At 37.8% G+C, this 20,457-nt stretch overlaps 1 protein-coding gene across 1 annotated transcript in view; it reads left to right on the top strand.

The window, feature by feature from the left end:
* The window catches only part of Gmps (guanine monophosphate synthase), a 50,625-nt gene that overhangs the window by 12,969 nt on the left and 17,199 nt on the right, over positions 1-20,457 (top strand). Inside the window, exons 4-11 of the mRNA XM_077795298.1 lie at positions 5,919-6,016; positions 7,866-7,969; positions 10,525-10,718; positions 10,964-11,129; positions 13,924-14,075; positions 14,534-14,707; positions 17,283-17,388; positions 19,594-19,709. Of these exons, the coding sequence (XP_077651424.1) occupies positions 5,919-6,016; positions 7,866-7,969; positions 10,525-10,718; positions 10,964-11,129; positions 13,924-14,075; positions 14,534-14,707; positions 17,283-17,388; positions 19,594-19,709 (1,110 nt within the window). The remainder of the gene's footprint in view (positions 1-5,918; positions 6,017-7,865; positions 7,970-10,524; positions 10,719-10,963; positions 11,130-13,923; positions 14,076-14,533; positions 14,708-17,282; positions 17,389-19,593; positions 19,710-20,457) is intronic.

Here is a 20,457-nt window from a genome sequence, read left to right as displayed (position 1 = left end):
CACGTAAATAGTTATACTAGACAAAGGCATTGAAAACATACATTGGAGAAATTCAACAAATGGTGATGGGAAAACTAAATTAAATTAAATTAAATGCAAGAAAACTAAATTAAACCCTTATCTCTCACCATGCACAAAACTCAACTCAGAGTATACCAAGGACCTAGGCATTAGACTAGAGACCCTGCTCCTAATAGAAGAAAAAAGTAGGCCCAAATCTTCATCATGTTGGTTTGGGCCTGACTTCCTTTATCAGACTCCTTAAGAAATAAAATCAAGAATTATTAAATGGGATGGATTCAAACTAAAAAGCTTCTTCTCAGTAAAGGAAACAATAACGTGGAATTTGGATATGAATTCTCTGGTGTTTAGTAATGTTTCAGCAGTGGCGTAAAGCTTTGTGACATTTTTTCCGCTTGTATCATCTTTCACCAGTATGAATTCTCAGGTGTTGAGTAAGGTGTAAAAAGCTGTTGGAGACTTTGTTACATTTTTTTACATTGGTATAATTTCTCTCTGCTATGATTCCTCTCATGTGGAATAGGGTTGAACCATCCTTAAATGTGTTGGCATGATGTTCTCATTTGTAGAGCTTGTTTTCCCTACAAATTCTCTGATTCATAAGTCATGATCTTTGAAGTTTTGCAACATTTTTCACATACCAGTCCTTGTAACAGGCATTTCATTTTTTAAAATGAGAGTTCTGTGCCACATTTTTGCCAACATTTGGTGATGTAAAGTGTTCTAGATTTGGGCCTTTATATAGCTTGCTTTAAGTTTATACAGTATATGTTTACCAGATAAGTTCAATGTCATTGGTTAGGATGATAGAAAAATAATAATGAGTCAGTAACATGTGAAATTCTCACTTAACAGAGATGATATTGATCAAGATTTATTTACAAAGAGGATAGGAATATAAATTGATAATTTTACAAAAAGTTACTACTGGTGATTATAAGAAAAACGGTTATCTACTTAAGAAAACTTAACAATGTATCTTACTTCATTAGATTATCTGAAAATTGAGTTAGCTAGGAAACTAGTCTCTAAGTAATTTATTATTAATTGACATGTTACAGTTACATGTTTTGCCTTTTTCAAAAAGTCAGAAGCAAGATTTATTTTTTAGTATTTTTTAGTTTTAGTTGAACACAATACATTTTATTTATTTATTTATTACTCGGTGAGCTGGGGATCGAACCCAGGGCCTCACACATGCTAGGTTCTACTGCTGAGCCACAACTCCAGTCCATATTTTTATTTTTGGTACCAGGGATTGATCCCAGGAGTGTTTAACCACTAAGCCTTTTTTTATATTTTATTTAAAGACAGGGTCTCACTGAGTTGCTTAAGGCCTCGCTAAATTGCTGAGTCATCTTCTAGCCAATAAATATTTTATAGTAAATATTTAGTATCCTCTGCCTTGTTTTTGGTGGTAATATGGGAAAAATCAATCTAGGGGTGCCCAGCCCTTTTTTAAAAAAAGATTGCAACAGGGTCTTCCTAGGTTGCCTTGAGCTTGCCATCCTTGTGTCTCATTCCTATGTGCCACTGTGTACCCGCTATTTTTTTTTTTTTTCTAATTTAATGTTCTCTGAAAAGTCCATCTGTAGTCTTAGAAGAGTTCGCATCCTGATTAAGTTGAATATTGTAAATTGGCTTTTTTCTTTCTGTATGCCTTTGTCCCACTCAGCTTGTGATGTATTGATCTCGGGTCCTGAGTGGTCCACTTTAACTATGTAGTACAACTTGGTAATTAAAGTGGGATGGCTGCTGGAATGTTGGGAGGGTTATAACATTATATAAGGGGGGCATTCATGAGGCTTTTAAAAAAAATCTGCTTGTTAGGAAATCTGTGTAGGTCATTGGATCCCTTAATGTAAGAGACAGTGGCTTAGTACTTCCCCGTTACATCAGTTTTCTGTATAATTACAAGACCAGATTTTTCTGTCATGGTGAGAGAAGCCGGCCTGCTGATGTTAAATGTGTAAAAAAAAATGTTGTCTTGGGCTGGGGATGTGGCTCAAGCGGTAGTGCGCTTGCCTGGCATGCGTGCGGCCCGGGTTCCATCCTCAGCGCCACATACCAACAAAGATGTTGTGTCCGCCGAGAACTAAAAAATAAATATTAAAAAAAAAATTCTCTCTCTCTCTTTCTCTCTTAAAAAAAAATGTTGTCTTTTATGATTATCTGAACTTCCATAGTATGATAATGGAATTAGGCTTTTGGGCAGAAATTTACCCATTCTGTCTCTCTCTTCCCCCTCCCTCCCCGCCCCCCTCTTTCTCTTTTTCTCTTTGGTACTGGCGATTGAACTCAGGGCCACTGGATCACTGAGCTACATCCCCAGCCCTATTTTGTATTTAAATATTTAGAGACAGAGTCTCACGAGTTGCTTAGCACCTTGGCATTGCTGCTGCCTCAGCCTCTTCAGCTGCTGGGATTACAGGGGTGTGCCACCATGCCTGGCTTTTATTTTGTTTATTTTTATGTGGTGCTAAGGTTCGACCCAGTGTCTCACACTTGCGAGGCAAGTGTTCCACCACTGAACTATAACCTCAGCCCCCATTCTCTTCCTGTATAGCCATATTCATGTTTATATCTCTAAATAATATGTTTAGTTTTGTTCATTGACCTTTATATACATGAAATCATACTGCCTGTATTTTCAGCTTCAGTTTTGAGGTTTATTCATTTTAATACATTTAATTATAATTTCATTTTCACTGAATTCATTTGAATATAACACAAATTATTTCTACATCTCAACATACGGGACAGAGTTGTGTTCCTGGTCATCTTCTAATTTTGCATTTTTTATAGTAGTATATAAAAATATCTTCTGTCTGTATCCCTGTCAACCCTTGCCATGACCAGAACTTAGTTTTTTTTGTATTGCACTTTTAGGGAAGATATTGTAGTCCGGATGTTCTTTTCCTTATTTCTCCTTATTAGTGTATTTATTTGCCACTCATGCCGCCTCTTTACTGTAAAGGCTTATTTGTGACTTTTGCTCATTTTTCTGAACTGCTTTTTTTTTTTTTTTTTTAAATTTTTTGTAGTTATCTACACGGACAGCATGCCTTTATTTTGTTTATTTTTATGTCGTGCTGAGGATCAAACCCAGTGCTCTGCCACTGAGCTCCAGCTCCAGCCCTGAACTGCCTTTTTAATTGTCTTGTGGGAGTTCTTTGTAGATACCGAATATGGAACTTTTGCTTGTTGTGTGAATTGTAATCCAGATTGCAATTTATTTTGTTTCCCCTCTCCTTTGATATTCCCACAAGGTTTTATGACATTATTATGTTTTAGTTTTTTGATACTGGGGATTTGAACCCAGGGAGCTTTATCAGTGAGCTACATCTGCAGTCATTTTTACTTTTTAAATTTTAAAAATTTATTTATTTTTCATTTTTTTATTTGTTCTTTTTAGGTGTACATGATACTGGAGTGTATTTTGATATATTATGCATACAAGGAGTATAACTTCCCGTCACTTTTATTTTTGAGGCATGGTCTTGCTCTGTTTCTCCGGCTGGCTTGGAACTTGGCATGTGCCATCAGATGTGACGCACTGCTTTGTCCGGTTATTTTTGTTGTTAGAATTTCCCTCCCTTTCTTTCCCCCATTCAGAGCCTTATTGTAGAACTTTGTCTTAAGACAGAGAAGAGGAGCTGACCTGAATTTTAGGTGGTAGACTTGGGGAACTATAGGGTTTCTTTGAGATGAAACTTTGGTGTTTTCAGAAATCCATACTTCAAGTCAGAATATTAAAACCTAAATATAACTACAAAGTACTTTTTAGTGTACATAGTTTCCCTGCTCCTCCAAATACACACTTTCCTGGTTGCTTGCCCTCTGTCCCTTCAGTCCTGATTAACAGAACCAGAAAGAAGCACAAAAGCTTTCTGCCAAGTAGAACAGTTTTAAGTGCTGTTGCAAGCCCTGGGCTTTGTAGGAATTCCTGAGACTCCTGAGTTATGTAGAGTTCCAACAGTCTTAGTTATTTTGGTTTTTCAATTGTCTTCTAATTATAGTTGCAAATTATGGAAGGCAGAAGTACAATGAGGTTTATTGATGCTAAAGAAGAAAGTATTCATTCTGATTCAGCAAAGTTAAAGGACAGCTATGGGCCATAAACTTTAATAGGCCCCTGGACTGTGAAGAGACCTGCAGACAATTTTACTAGTTTCAATGACTAGATTAGAGAATGGGGAAAATGAGAGGTGAAAGAAAAAATTAGATAAGTCAGCTTTTTGTCTCTTTGACCAAAAGACCTGACAAGAACAACTTAGAGGAGGAAAAGTTTGACTCTTGGTTTCAGAGTTCAATCAATTCCATTGCTCTGGGTCTTAGGTGGGACAGCACATGATGGCAGAAGGGTGTGGTGGAGGAAAGCAGCTCCAGAAGTAGCACCCAGGAAGCAGAGAGACTCTGTGTCTGCTCCCCAGAGACAAAATAGAAACCCCAAAGGCACCACCAGTGTTTCCTAAATTGCATGTTAACCAGTCTGCTGTCAGTTTTATATGTCTGAGTTTTTAGTTTGAAAAATCCCAGGTTAGACAAAGTGTGTTCCTTTACTGCTGGATGTAATCTGAAGCTTTATTGTGGTCAGATTTAGTGTGAATCCCTAGGAGAGATTATAGAGGTGGCAGCATTTGCTCAGGGTTTTGAAAAATACTCCTCCGAGTTTTAGGAATGTTTCCTTAGCTCTCTGCCTGCTTCTTTGTGGGGGGCTGGTCAGCCTGTGTTTTGCCTTTCTCACCTTGGAGGGCAGGTATCTGTGGCTCCTGTCAGGCCACCATCTTAGGCTTCTGCTGTGCAGAAGGCAGACTGAGTTGAAGCGAGTCTGGCAGTGCAGATTTGAGGTTTGCACAATCTTACGTGTGTTTAGTGTGGGTGGAGGGTTCGGGTTATATGGGAAAAAATAAAAAGAATGCCTACCATGGTGGCACACCCTGTAATCCCAGCAATTTGGGAGGCTGAGGCAGGCTGAGGATCTTGAATTCAAGCCTCAGCAATTTGGCAAGGCCCTAAGCAACTTAGTGAGATCCTGTCTCAAAATAAAAAAGGCTGGGGATGTGGCTCAGTAGTGAAGCACCCCTGGATTAAATCCTCAATACAAAAAAAAAAAAAAAATAAGGTGAACATAAGGAAGGGTGGAATGAAGAAACCATTTGAATTAAGAAGTCTGTAGGTGTATGGGATTTGAACAGATGGCTGATTGAAAGGCTAGATTTTCTTGCTGACCCCATCTGCAGTACAGTTCCTGTAGCTTTAAGATGGCTCCTTTGGTGCCAAAGAATTAAAAGCTTGGAGGAATTTATACTTGTCTAAATTTGTGATTTCTGCTTTTCTTCTCAGCTCAAAGTAACTGTGTTTTTTTTTTTTTTAAGACTCAGGGATTGAACTAAGGACACTCAACCACTGAGCCACATCCCTAGCCCTGTTTTGGGTTTTAGTTAGGGTCTCACTGAGTTGCGTAGCACCTCGCCATTGCTGAGGCTGGCTTTGAACTTGTGATCCTCCTGCCTCAGCCTCCCAAGCCGCTGGGATTACAGATGTGAGCCACCACGCCCAGTTTCAGTCACTTTTTAAATTAAAGTGATTTAAATACCAAAATTACTATTTTTAAAAGATGAATTAATTAAAGTATACTAAGTAGAAAGTCTTCCAGTGTTTAACAGAAATTAACCTCAGGTCAAATTTCTAATCCAATTTTGTTATAATCATGCTTTTTAATGACTATATAATTATATGTAAAATATAAAGTTATCTACATTTATCAAACTCCCTGTATTTTGGGGGTACAAATATAACAATAATCTGGAAAACAGAATATAAATGATTAAATCAGCATAACAATGAGTGTTTTTCTTTTCACATTAACATCAATTAATTTTCTCTTTGAATAGATGATGAATAAGGTATTTGGAGGTACGGTGCACAAAAAAAGTGTTAGAGAAGATGGAGTCTTCAACATCAGTGTGGACAATACATGCTCATTGTTCAGGTATTTTTAGAAGAATAATGGTTGTAGATTAACTAAAAAGTTGATATTATTGTTGTTCAAAATTGGAGACTGTGTAATTCATCCTCTGCAGCCCCTGTGCTTGCTGTGTGTGCCTCCCAGGTGCATGTCAAGGCAGCACAGGCTAGCCGGAAGCTAGTTAGGACTAAGAAGAATATTTAGGACGTGCCCTCAAGGCACCTGTGTGGTTTAGCACCTTGTCATGTGATGCCAGCATTTGTGGATCTTATGTGTTAGTGTGCCGCATGTGGCAAGAAAGTCATGACTTAAACTGTCCTGGGTCTACTGTATGCAGGCACAAACCTCCTTCTGCACCCCCCCCCCCACGATAATTTTTTTGGTACCTGGGATTGAACCCAGGGGTGTTTAGCCACTGAGCCAAATCCCCAGCCCTCTCTTACATTTTATTTATAGACAAGGCCTTGCTGAGTTGCTTAGTTCCTTGAGCTCATCATTCTCCTGCCTTAGCCTCCTGAGCTGCTGGGATTACAGGCATATGCCACCGCCCCAGGCATGCACTCCTTTGTTTCTTGATTCTTAACAAGCCATTCAATTTTCGGACTCTTTATTCCTCCTTCACCTTCTTTATGTGGAGGCAGAACTGTGGCCTGGGTACAGTCTTTTTGATTCTATGAATGCATTTGGTTTTGTTGCTAGGTGATAAGATTGCTGTAGTTCTAATCTATTTAAAACTTGATGAATGATGGCTGCTGGTGCAGCTTGTTGGTGAGGGGAGTGTGTGCTTGACATGCACAGGGTCTTGGGTTCAACCTGCCTTTCTCTCCCCGGCCCCACCCATCCAAAAGTGAACTAGCTGCTTACAAGTTTCCTCAAATCATTGATTGGCTTGAATTTTCATTGTTTTTTTAAAAGACCAGACATTTGTATTTTAGTCTCTCTTTTTCTTTTTGGATTTTCTACGCTTTGTGCCGGCACAAGAAGTTTTATACATAAATTAAGAGATCTTTTTTCCTGTCTTTCTGGTTCATGTGCTATTCCCTACCATTATTTAATACCAAGTCTTCATTCAAATTTTCCTGTAATGTAAGCAGTATCTTTTCATATTGGTCTGTCTAACTCAGGGTCCAGAGAAAATCTACACATTATATGTGTATAATGTTATGTAAGTCTCTTTATCTATAGTAGCTCCTCCCACCTTAATTGTCCCTGATTCACTTGGCACTGGAGGTCCATATTGCTACAAGTTTATTATTGTTTGTAGGACTTTTCAATGAATGGAGTGAAGCAGTATGTTTTCTTTTAGAAAGAGAAAATTATCAGTATATATAATTTCTAATTAAAATGACAGATTATAGTTTTTACCTAACTCTAATTTTTTTAATCTCCTTACTCTTAAGCTGAACATTTAGATTACTGATTGCAATAGTTATGTTTTTTTTAAACTGACAATACACATATATTTGTATTTACATTCAGCTGTAGGATAGCAGTATCAGTGTTAGTACTGTCATTCTTGGTACGACTACCATGCTACTGAGTGAAGCATGAAGGTGTTTGAAATATTTCTCTTAAGTTAAACCCATTTGTGTTGTAATGTTGAAATTTTTGTTTCATAGACTCCAGAAATTATTTTGTGTGTGGTTAAACTACCACTTCACATATTCTGTTTTTATGGATTTCCTTTTTAGTTTTTTGTTAAGATTTGATATCCTTTATTTGCCTTATATGTAATAAATTTGAATTCCAACTGTGTTGCACTGTATATATATTTGCATCTATTTTCTTGATCCACGCATGTCATTTCTAAAGCAAAAGAGTCTGTTAATCACTTATAATTGAGATTTGTGATGTTTTACTTTTTTATGTTTAGGGGCCTTCAAAAGGAGGAAATTGTTCTGCTTACTCATGGAGATAGTGTTGACAAAGTAGCTGATGGATTTAAGGTTGTGGCACGTTCTGGAAACATTGTAGCAGGTAGAAATCTACATTTGTAGATCTCATCTACATATCTGCAGAGTATGCATATGTTTCTGTGTGTTGTCCTCTTTGATCTTATTTTTTAAAGATATTGCAGATGTGGTAGGATAAACTGTTAATTAGTAGGGAATTTAATATTGGAAGAACTATCCAGAAATCACATTAGCTTACTTTAAAACATTTTGACAAAGGTTGTCCTAGTAGAAGCTTTTCAAATATAGATCACTGTATTGCATAACTCAGGAAACATTGCCTCTCCTCTTTCCATGCTGTTTTCACAGTTGCTTGTTTTTAATGCTTTTTAAATGTAAGTCTTAGATTTTTACAAAATACCAAAGCACTCAAGACTTTTTTCTCAACCAGGATTGGCCAGCTATGACCTGTGGGTCAAATCTAGCGTGTATCCTAGATTTGGGGGTGTCCATATAAGGGTGGTTTTTATGTTATTAATGGGCTTTAATAAAACACAGGAACCCTATATGTCCCTCAAGTCTTTATACTTCAGTGTTTTGTACTTTCTAGAAACTATTTTCATGCTGGACTTTGTTTGAGGAAGAGGGATTTTGGCAGTTCAGAGTTTGGACTTATTTACTTAAAAATTGTTATATAAATAATCACTGATATCCCTGGAAATCAGTAAAAGAAAAAAATGGGTTTATCAATAAAGCTCTTTTTTATTATATATGTGTAGTTTTAGTTGTAGACAGACATGGTACCTTTATTTATTTATTTATGTGGTGCTGAGGACCCCACGTGCTAGGCAAGTGCTCTACACTAGGCCCCAGTCCCAGCCCAATGAAGCTCTTTTTGTTTGAGTTATCAAACCTAATTGATAAGTTGAGAAATGATTTGTCATGGATGAACTGAGTCGAGTAATCTGCCTGTACTTACTCAAAGAACTCATACTTTAGCAAAGGAGTGATCAGGAACAGTTGTCCTCTTCATGTAAAAGCTGTACAGTGGAGGGTGGGCTCAGTGTTTTTATTCATTTAACAGATTTGACTACCTATTTAGTGTTAGGCACATTCTAGGTGTCAAGGATCAGGAATGAACAAAATGGGCAGAAACCTGGGGAGTGGGGAGGGTAGACAACACAGTGCAGAATAGGTGAGCTGTTAGATAGTATGAACATCGAAAACAGGTGGGGGGGTGTTGCAGAAGGTGATTAGGAATGGTACTGGTTTTTTTAATGTGAGTGGGGGGATTGAACACAGGGACACTCAACCACTGAGCCACATCCCCAGCCCTATTTTTTGTATTTTATTTAGAGACAGGGTCTCATTGAGTTGCTTAGTGCCTCACTTTTGCTGAAGCACTAAGAAATTGAGATCCTCCTGCCTCAGCCTCCTAGGAAGCTGGGATTCCAAGCATGTGCCACCACCCCTGGCTTGCACATGACTGTTTTATCTAGGATATTCAGAGAAGGTATTCCTATAAGACATAATGGACCTGAAGAAGATGAAGTGACCACTCTTGATATCTGATGAAGGAAGAAATAGTAGTAGAGAGGCCCTGGGATGGGACCACATTTAATACAACATAGAGCAGCCAGGTGAGGTTGTACACACCTGTAATCCTAGCAGCTCAGGAGGCTGAGGTAGGAGGATCACAAGTTCAAAGCCAGCTTCAGCAAAAGCGAGGTGCCAAGCAACTCAGTGAGACCCTGTCTCTAAATAAAATACAAAATAGGGCTGAGGATGAGGCTCAGTGGTCAAGTGATCCTGAGTTCAATCTCTGGTACCCCCCGACTCCCCCTGCAAGGAGGGAAAAAAAAAAGGAAGTCAACATAGAGCATAGTAATGTGGAAGAAGTGGTACAAGGTAGAGACTAGGTAATTGTGGTCCACAGCACAGGTCTTTTGACCCATTGTAGTCTTCCACTCTTTTTAGTTAGGTGAGGCTTTGAACAAAGGAAAGACTTCATCTAATTTCAAGGTGACAGTACAATGAGGGGAAGAGTGGGGGAAGGACTGACACTGGAATGGCATTCAAGAGAAACACTTAAAATGTTCTGAAATGCTAATTGTGAGATTCCATTTATATAAGAAATTGGCCATTGCACATTATATGTGAAAGCCATATGGGACTAAGAACCAAAATTAAGTTATTGCATTAACTGCATGACAATTAAAGTATTGATGGAGGGGCTGGGATTGTGGCTCAGTGGTAGAGCGCTCACCTAGTGTGTGTGAGGCCCTGGATTCGATCCTCAGCACCTCATAAAAATACATGGTTGAAGGAAAAGTATTGTATCCAACTACAACTAAAAAAAATATTAAAAAAATAAAGTATTGGTGGAGAAGTGACAGTACTGTGAAACAATCTTGAAGACTCATTGCAGTGTACTATAGCTTATTGTTATATTAAAGAAAAAAAACCTTAAAGATTGTGGCATTGTTATTTTGTTTTGTGTTTTGTCTTTCCATATAACTATAAAAGTCCAGTAAAGTACATTAGTTTAAACATTTTTAGAGAGATTTTGAGGATGAATTATGGGTATCGGTTGAGTCTTTGCAACCTGAAAAAAAATTTGTGATTATTTTTTCTATAAAGGTATAGCAAATGAGTCTAAAAAATTATACGGAGCACAGTTTCATCCTGAAGTTGGCCTTACAGAAAATGGGAAAGTAATATTGAAGAATTTCCTTTATGATATTGCTGGGTGCAGTGGGAACTTCACTGTGCAGAACAGAGAACGTGAATGCATTCGGGAGATCAAAGAGCAAGTTGGCACATCAAAAGTCTTGGTAAGCAATTATCATCTGACAGTGCTACATGGTTATGTGGGTGATGTTGGAATCCATAGCTGAATTTCTTAACAGCCTTGGGTGTTGACTGGGTGAGTCGGGTGTGCTGCATTGCTTGTCAGCACTTGTTAATATCTTTAATATAAACCGTGCTTCTAGGGATGATCTGGGGAAGGGTTGGTGTTTATTTTCTTTCTGTTTATTTTGCTCAGTTTGATTTTTTCCCCCTTTATTTTCCTTTGTAGGTTTTACTCAGTGGTGGTGTAGACTCAACGGTTTGTACAGCTTTGCTGAATCGTGCGTTGAACCAAGATCAAGTCATTGCTGTGCACATTGATAATGGCTTCATGAGGAAACGAGAAAGCCAGTCCGTGGAGGAAGCCCTCAAAAAGCTTGGGATTCAGGTCAAAGGTATTAATGGGCCAAAGAAAGTGAATTTACCTGTCGGGATTTGTTTAATGGGACCCAGCTTTGTGCTTAACGGAGCACATTGCCTTAATCAGTTGTAGTTTTCCCATAAGCTCGAAGTTGAAAATGTTTCGTATTTCTATAATTACCTCTGGTTCAGGAGTGTTCCCTGTATAAATTTTCAGAAGTGTTGATTTCTACTAGTTATGCTAAATGGGTAAGTTAACCATTTTGTAGCTGTCATTCTGTTCTCTAGTCATGCTCCCTCTTAAATTATATTTCCCCAAATGATTTTGTATTGTTATTCTTGCATGAGAATGCCCAAGCCCTCCTACAACAGGTACAAATACACAGATTATTTTGCAAACAGGAAGGCTTGTACAGAGAAGAAGGATTTAGGTGTGTAGTCATCCGGGCACTGTGATATGTACCTGTAGTGTGAGCTACTTAGGAGGCTGAGGTAGGAGGATCACTTGAGCCCAGGAGTTTGGATCCAGCTTGGGCAAACATAGGAAGACCTCATCTTAAAAAAAAAAAGGGGGGGGGCGGGGTTGTGGCTCAGTGGTAGAGTGCTTGCCTAGCATGAGTGAAGCACTGGGTTCCATCCCCGGCACCACATACAAATAAAATAAAGGTATTGTGTCCATCTACAACTAAAAAGATATTTAAAAAAAAAAAAATCCACACTCTCATACTTTTAAACGGCAATCGTAACCACCAGTAGACTTCTAGTCCTTAGTGATATTGACATTTGTAGATATCATTTATACTCAAGGTATTATTGATGGTTACAGTGAAATGAGTTCAGTAGTTTAATAATACAAATTGTAAATATTGTTTAATTAATTAGAATTGAAGGCAAAAGGTTGAGTGTAAAATGAAGACTTGTAGGTAAGTATGAAGTAGACACAGTCTACTTAATAATTTTTCTTTTAAAAACTTTTCAAAAAAGGTTTTTCATAATTTTATCTTTTCGAAATTCACTAAAATAGCAGTGCACACATAAAGCAAGTTCAAGTGTTGCAAGATAAGGAACAGGTATAACAGTCAGGATTTGTTGGACTGTAGAAAACAGGCCTTGCTGGATTTCCTCAGCTAAGCGAAAGGGAGTTAAGCTTGAGAGGCCCTGACTAGTCAGCCCTCTTGCAAAATCCTGCGGAGAACCCCAGCAGCATCTTCACAAGACCATGTTTTTGTGAAATTGGCAAATATTTTAGTAATTTGTATTTGGTTGACTTTATTATCTCTGTCCATTCAAATTTATTCTCTGGTGGGTGGTACAGGCATGGCTGGCTATAGGCCTTTTGGGATCAGGCTAAGAAAACATTGAGCTGGAGATATATTTAGTTTGGATTTAGTGGTATATATATGATTTCTAATTATTTCTGTGTGTATCCAAGCTCTTGTTAGCCTTTCTAGTGTGACTTGTGATATTTAAGGTATCTTATTTATTATTCTCTTTCTTGAAGAGGGTCTTCAAATTGTAGAAGTTTTAATAACCCACACAAACGTGTCCTTGGTGGTTGGTGTAGTAGTATGAGGAATTCAGAGTCCTTGGGGAGGATATGGGGGAAAGCCTACAACAAAAGCAAGCAGGTCTGTGCTATTGTGCCACAGTCTGGCTGGGCACAAATCATGAGCCATTCAAGCAGGAACAAACTATTTCCGAACTCCAGCCACACAAGCGGCCCAGGACACACCACACACCAACCGGCACTTCCCCAACCAATGGGAACTCTCTAGGAATCCCTGAGAGAACTCCAAAGTAGCAGGCTGAGGTGGACAGCAGGGGTCTAATATACAATTGAATACACAGCTTAACATAATCATCATCATCTCAATGGCTTGCTGGCATCACCTCTCAACCACTCCTTTCTGGCAAAAATGCCATTCCAACTCAGCTATGGCTCTTATCACTATTGACTTTGGAGAGGCTCAGGAGTTGGAAGCCTTGGGCTTCTTTGGGACACAGGTCTCTGGATGAGCCTAAGTAGTAGTTCATTGAAAATATGAGAAGTACATCATTTTCCTGAATATAGGAGCAAAGTGTTGCTTTCCTTCCCTGTTGGAAGACTGGATTTTTTTCTCTGGCTTGGTGTACTGGGTATAGTACTATGAAGAGGTTTAAGTAAAAATATGTATGCTGAAGACTGATTGCCTCCTAGCACATCCCCTGTTCCATAGCTGGAAGGCTGGTAAACAGGAGTTTGGAGGTGTTTTGCTTGGGTAAGGGACCAACAAAAGGGAAAGACCCATAGATTCATTGGTGAGGCCTGTGTGGCCTGCTTCTATTTTTACTCCTGCTATGGAGCTGTGCCCTCCCCCTTTATTCTCTTCTTTCTGGTACTGGGGATTGAACCCAGGGGTGCTCTACCACTGAGGTATATCCCCAGCCCTTTTTATTTTTTTATTTAGAGACAGGGTCTTGCTAAGTTGCCTCATCTGGCCTCCCAACTGGTAACCCTCCTGCCTCAGCTTCCTGAGCCAATGGGGTTACAGGTGGTCACTACTGTGCCTGGCTGGCTTGGTAGTTCTTTTTTAAAATATTTTTTTAGTTGTAGATGGGCACAATACCTTTATTTATTTTTATATGGTGCTGAGGATCGAACCCAGGGCCTCACACATTCAAGGGCACACGCTCTGCCATTGAGCCACAACTCCAGCCCCCGCTTGAAAGTTCTTGAACAAATAGGCAGGTTTAGGGGAGATCAGAGGAGCCACCTAGGTTTTCTGTTGTTTAACTTGTTACTTATAATTTTTAGTCTCTTGGTTAAAACACTTATCTCCTCTCCCTTAGTGATTAATGCTGCTCATTCCTTCTACAATGGAACAACTACTTTACCAATATCAGATGAAGACAGGACCCCTCGAAAAAGAATTAGCAAAACATTAAATATGACTACAAGTCCTGAGGAGAAAAGAAAAATCATTGGTGACACTTTTGTTAAGGTACCTTTCTTTTTTGTTACCCTGGGCTATTTTTTATGTGGATCTTGGTATTTGTTCTAGTTTTTTTGGTGTTTTGGTTTTTTGTCATTGTGTCGGATAAAAAAATTGCTAATTTTGGATGTCTGTTTCTGTGGCTGAGACTTTTACATATTGTTTTTACAAATTATTAGAAACTGTGATGTTTAAAAACATGTATGTTGCCAGGTTATTGTTTAAAATTTAAAAATAGATGTTTTCAGGTGATATTGGATTTTAATTTATTGGGTATCTCTAGCTAGATTTCAAGCTCCTGAAGTTCACATACTTTTTGAATGATGAAGCATATATTCTTAAAGGCTGGTGAATTTAATATCCTGGTTGGTATTGCAAAAGACTGAATCATTCAGCTTAAGTATAAAATGTTGCTGTCTTTTTAAGAAGATTCATCTCTAAGGCTGTTTCACTCTTGTTGGTTATAGATTGCCAATGAGGTAATTGGAGAGATGAATCTGAAGCCAGAGGAGGTTTTCCTTGCCCAAGGTACTTTACGACCTGATCTAATTGAAAGTGCATCCCTTGTTGCCAGTGGCAAAGCTGAGCTCATCAAAACCCATCACAATGACACAGAGCTCATCAGAAAGTTGAGAGAAGAGGTAAGGTTGAGAGGACTCTTGACTTACAGTGATGCCGGTACCTTCTCTGCCTCCTCCCCGTCCTTCTTCCCTCCCAAATCTCACAGGGTTGTACAACAATCATAACCACAATCTGATTTTAGAACATTTTTGCTACCCCCCAAAGAAACCTCATACTCAGCAGTTGACCTGAATTCTGCCTGAACCATTCCCCTGCCTCCTCTTGCCTGCTCTAGACAACCACAAATTTATTTTCTGTCTCTACAGTTTCGTCCCTTCCGGATGTTTTGTCTAATCAGATCATACAATATGCAATCTTCTGTGGTTGGCTTCTTTCACTTACATTATATTTTCATTATTTTTATTTTGAGAACTTTATTTTCATTGCTAATATTCATCATGTAGAATTGCATTTATTCATTCATCAGCTGGTGGACCTTTGGGTCATTTCTACCTTTTAGTGTTAAAGTGATGCTGTGTACAGATTTTGGTGAATGTATATTTTATTTTTTCTAGGGTGTGCCCAGGAGTATAATTGCTAGGTCATGTGGTAACTCTGTTCCGAGTTTTGATGAACCGCCAGGCTGCTATCCAATGGCTGTTCCATTTTACCTTCTCCCTGGCAGTGTGTGAGGGTCCCAGTTTCTCTATATCCTCACCAAGATTTGTTCTTAAATGTCTTTTTTTTGTGTGTGTGATAAAAATACATAAAATCTACCATCTTAACCATTTTCAAGTATACATTTCAGTAGAGTTAAGTACATTCATATTATTGTGAATCGGATCTGTGAAACTTCTTCGTCCTGCAGAACTGGCATAATGTTCTTAAGGTTTATCCAAGTGGGGCACAACAGCATCATCTTCCTCTTTGCATCTGGATAACACACATTGTGTGCAGGTGCTACATTCTGTTTATTTATTCATTGGTGGTTATCTGGGTTACTCCATCTGTCAAATAATATCAGTTAATGTGCCATATGAACACATACATGTAAATGCAGTTGTTTTGCACATATACCCAGAATTGGGATTACTGGATCATGATAGTCATATTTTTAACTTTATTGAGGGACCTCCATACTATTTTCCATAGCAGTTATCCCATTTTTCAGTCAAACTAATATTATGGAAGGTTCCCAGTTTCTCCACATAATCACCAACATTTTTTATTTTCTGTTCTTTTGGTGGTAGCCATGGGTGGTTGCTTTTGATTTTAGTTATCCCAGTGGGTGTGAATTGGTACCTAATTGTGATTTTGATTTGCATATCTCCAGTTGCTGATGATGTTAAATACTTTTTCATGGGTATATTGGTCGTTTATGTATCCTGAAGAAATGTCTGTTCATTTTTAGTTGACCTTTTTAAAGTTATTGATTTGTAAGTGTTCCTTATATATATCCCAGTTATGAGTCTTTAAATTAGATATATACTCCCATTTTGTGAGTTGATGTTTCATCTTATCATTTGGAGAATTTTGGGTGGGGAGGCCGTAATGGGGATTGAATTTGGGCACTCGGCCACTGAGCCACATCCCCAGCCCTGTTTTGTAATTTTTTTTAAACAGCTTGGTTATTACAATACATTGTCATCATTAGTAATTGAAGCAAGTTTTCTTTTACATTAGTTAAAAATAAGAAAAATAAAAATATCTGTGTTATCTTTCAAAAAAGAAAGAAAGAAAAGCATTTAAATTGAGCCCACTGACTTGCTGTGACACAATTTGATTTGTATTTTTAAAATGCAATAAGGGCTTCTGCCAATCAGGTTTTCTTCATTAGAAAATCAGGCCATAAATAAATGCACACCTGGACCTGGGTCCTGTGCAATTCCGTGTGGGTAGATCTGGGCTAGGCCTGGGCTCCTGTGGTAGTCTTGAGCCTGTGTTAAGGCTTGAACCTCCCACAGTTGTCTGCTGGTCGGAAGAGGCAGTCCTGTGTCAGAGGCTGGGCCCCGGTGGGTGTCTGCCCCACTGCTAGAGGGGATGAACCTAGGCCTGCTGTGAGCCTGAGTCCTGCAAAGGATGATGTGACCTCTATTTTGTGTTTTATTTAGCGACAGGGTCTCACTGAGTTGCTTAGCGCCTCGCTTTTGCTGAGGCTGGCTTTGAACTCAAGATCCTCCTGCCTCAGCCTCCGGAGCTGCTGGGATTATAAGTGTACACCACTGTGCCCAGCTTCATTTGGAGGATTTTAATATTGAAATATTGTGTGATATTTTCTATTTGCCTTGAGGGCAAGATGAGTGATGGTAGGTGTGTGATTTTTATTTTAAATATTTTAAGTTTTTAATGTATTTTAGAGAAAAGTACATATACCACTGAAATATTCATCTGATTCCTTGTATGCACATAGGAGGAAATACTTTAAGAAGTGAATGTTTTTGTTTTTGTGGTGCTAGGAATTGAACCCAGGTTCTTGCATATGCTGGACAGGTGCTCTACCTTTGAACTACATCACCAGTTGAAAAGATGTGTTTTTAAAGACAATGCTTTAAGCTAAGGAAAATGCCAACAGGAACACTATTTACTTATTTCCCATTGTTTTCTGTCTCATTTTGATTGCTAACTATGTTGACTGGCTTTTCCACCTTCCTTTAGGGAAAAGTAATAGAACCTCTGAAAGATTTTCATAAAGATGAAGTGAGAATTTTAGGCAGAGAACTTGGACTTCCTGAAGATTTAGTTTCCAGACATCCATTTCCAGGTAAAAAACAGAATTGATTTTATTTGATTTGTCTTTAGATTTTCATGATAAAGAAAAGTCAATTTTGAATAATTTATCATTTTGAGGGCTGGGGATGTGGCTCAAGCGGTAGCGCGCTTGCCTGGCATGCGTGTGGTGCGGCCCGGGTTCGATCCTCAGCACCACATACCAACAAAGATGTTGTGTCTGCCAACTAAAAAATAAATATTAAAAATTCTCTCTCTCTCTCTCTCTCCTCTCTCACTCTCTTTAAAAAAAAATAATAATTTATCATTTTGAGGAGTTTTTAATATGAGGAAGAAAAGGATTGAGAACAAATTCTGTTGCATATCTACTAAATTTATTGTATTAAATTCTCATTTTCTACTATATTTGTATTTAGATATTAAGTGATCCTTGGGAGTCCAGCATATTTTAATAACATTGCTACTCGATTCTTAATGGTTGAGGTAGGATTTATATGTTCTTCATACGATGTATCCTGATGTGTACTATAGAAGTGAAAATAAACTTGATTCTCATCATGTTTCCCAGGCTGGCAGCTAGGATGATAGGCATATGCCACTGTGGCTGGCTTGGTGCTCTTACATTATTATCCATGTCTGAATTGTCTGAATGGTTGGACTGCTTCATTCACCTGCAAAGCTCTTTGCACAATGCTCTGTGTAACTAATTCATGAATAATAACAAAATTCTAGATAGTCATTTGACTGTCATCACAAAAAAAAAATAGAGGTATTTGTTAGGACTGAGAATCTTAACCTATTTTGTTTTGAGCTTGGGCAAGTCTTGAAATCTCAGTTTTAGCTTTCTGTAGTCATGTGTAAGGTGGTAAGTTGGGAGAATGGTCTAATTAAAAACATAGTAATAGCTACTATTTCATGAGTACTTTTGATGTGCTGTGCACTCTGCTAAATACTTTAAACATTCTTATTTGATCCTCACAATAGAAAATAGTATTTATTACCTTGTTTTCCAGATGAGGATGAGGCTAATTTGCCCTAAGTTACACAAAATAGAAGGTTTAGTGTCAGGGTTATATCCTCAATAGTCTTTACATCAAAGTTTCTGTTCTTAATCACTGAACTGCCTCCACAAACAGTAGTTAAAGTGTCTAACCTATGTGGTGAATAGCACATTATCAAGCTTAACAATTTTACGTCTTTAGTCCCCAACTTGTAGGCTGGTGAAAGATGGTTGGTTAATGTTAGTGGAGGGTAGTCAAGTGGTCCTGTGTCCTTGGTTGTCATTTCATGTAGGATCATTTGATTTTCTCCAAATCTACTTTATATTTTGTGTTTTCTGTCCTATAAAATTTCTCTGGCAAAAGGATTTTGCTGCTTTAAAAACAACTTAAAATAAGCTGAGGAATGAGAGTAAGGATGATTGATAGTTAATTGCTATGGTTTCACCTACAACCAGATACCTTAAGTCATGTTTTTTTCTGTTGTAGAAAAGCAACAGAATCTAGTTTTTATGAGATCCATGTATACCTGTCTTTTTTTTTTTTTTTAATCACCTGTATTTGGTATTTAGTAAAATAGAAAAAAGAGAAAGTATTTGGTAAACTAGAAATACTACTGGTTCACAACTCTTGGAATTAAACACTGTCATTATTTATTTTAAGGAGCATACTATTTTTCTTTAGTAGTTGAATTTGGATAATGAATATCATGTGGTTCTTTACACTATTCTCTTTAATTTTGTGTATGTTAGAGAATTCCTTTATCAAAAATTTTTGTGATTTGAAATTTATTTTCTGGAACTGGGTATTGAACCCAGGACCTTACAAATGCTAAGCATGGGCTCTTTTACTGATCTATACCTCCAATCCTGAAATTAAATTCTTTAAAAACTTTACTTGGGCCAGGGATATAGCTCAGTGGCAAAGCACTTGCCTATCATGTATGAGCATCTGCTTTTGATCCCCAACACTGAAAAACAAAACAAAAGTTTATGATTTTCATTTTTTTGTCATAGTTGGACATAATATCTTTATTTTATTATTTTTATGTGGTGCTGAGAATCGAACCCAGCGCCTCACGTGTGCTAGGTGAGCACTTTACCACTGAGCCACAACCCCAGCTCCCTTATGATTTTCATTTTATAAGAATTTTATATTTTTGGAATAATGGCATTTTAATTTTTTTGGTGTTTTTATATTAAATGTAAAAATTTATATTAAATACTATTGTTATTTCCTAGGTCCTGGCCTGGCAATCAGAGTGATATGTGCTGAAGAACCTTATATTTGTAAGGACTTTCCTGAAACCAACAATATTTTAAAAATAGTAGCTGATTTTTCTGCAAGTGTTAAGAAGGTAATAATTTGACATATCTATATGGTAAGGAAATGAATGTCATACTCTTGTATTTACAATTAAGTGGAGTTTCATTATTTGGAAATTGAGAGCAACAGGATATAAAATCAACATACATAATCAATAGTTTCCCTATACACCAATAACAAATCTGTTGAGAAAAAAACCAGGAAAACAGTCCCATTCACAATAGCCTCAACCCCCCCCCCCAAGTTAGGAATTAAAAAACAAAACACAACACAACACCAAAGAGGTGAAAGATCTCTAGAATGAAAACTGTTAAAAGACTGATGAAATTAAAGAAGACACTGGAAAAATGACCAAGAGACTTCCCATGTCATGGATAAGTAGAATTAATGCTGCTGAAATGGCCATGTTACCAAAAGCTATATACAGTGCAGTTACTATCAAAATACCAAGGGCAGAATTCACAAAACGGGGGGAAAATAGTCCTAAAATTTATTTGGAAGAATAAAAGATGCAGGGATAGCCACAGTCATTCTAAGCCAAAAAAGCAATGCTGGAGGCATCACAATACCCAACTTCAAATTACTCTGCAGAGCAATAGTAACAAAAACTGCATGCTACTGGCATAAAAACAGACACGTAGACCAATGGTACAGAATAGAAGACACAGAGGAATTCATACATCTGTTCATCTGATCCTTGACAAAGGTGCCAAGAACATATATTGGATAAAACCCAGCCTTTAAAACAGAGGGTACTGGGGAAATTGGATATCCATGTG

Source organism: Urocitellus parryii, chromosome 2 (assembly GCF_045843805.1).
Source record: "Urocitellus parryii isolate mUroPar1 chromosome 2, mUroPar1.hap1, whole genome shotgun sequence".
In the NCBI taxonomy this organism is placed as follows: domain Eukaryota; kingdom Metazoa; phylum Chordata; class Mammalia; order Rodentia; family Sciuridae; genus Urocitellus; species Urocitellus parryii.
This window is presented reverse-complemented; position numbering and strand designations above follow the sequence as displayed.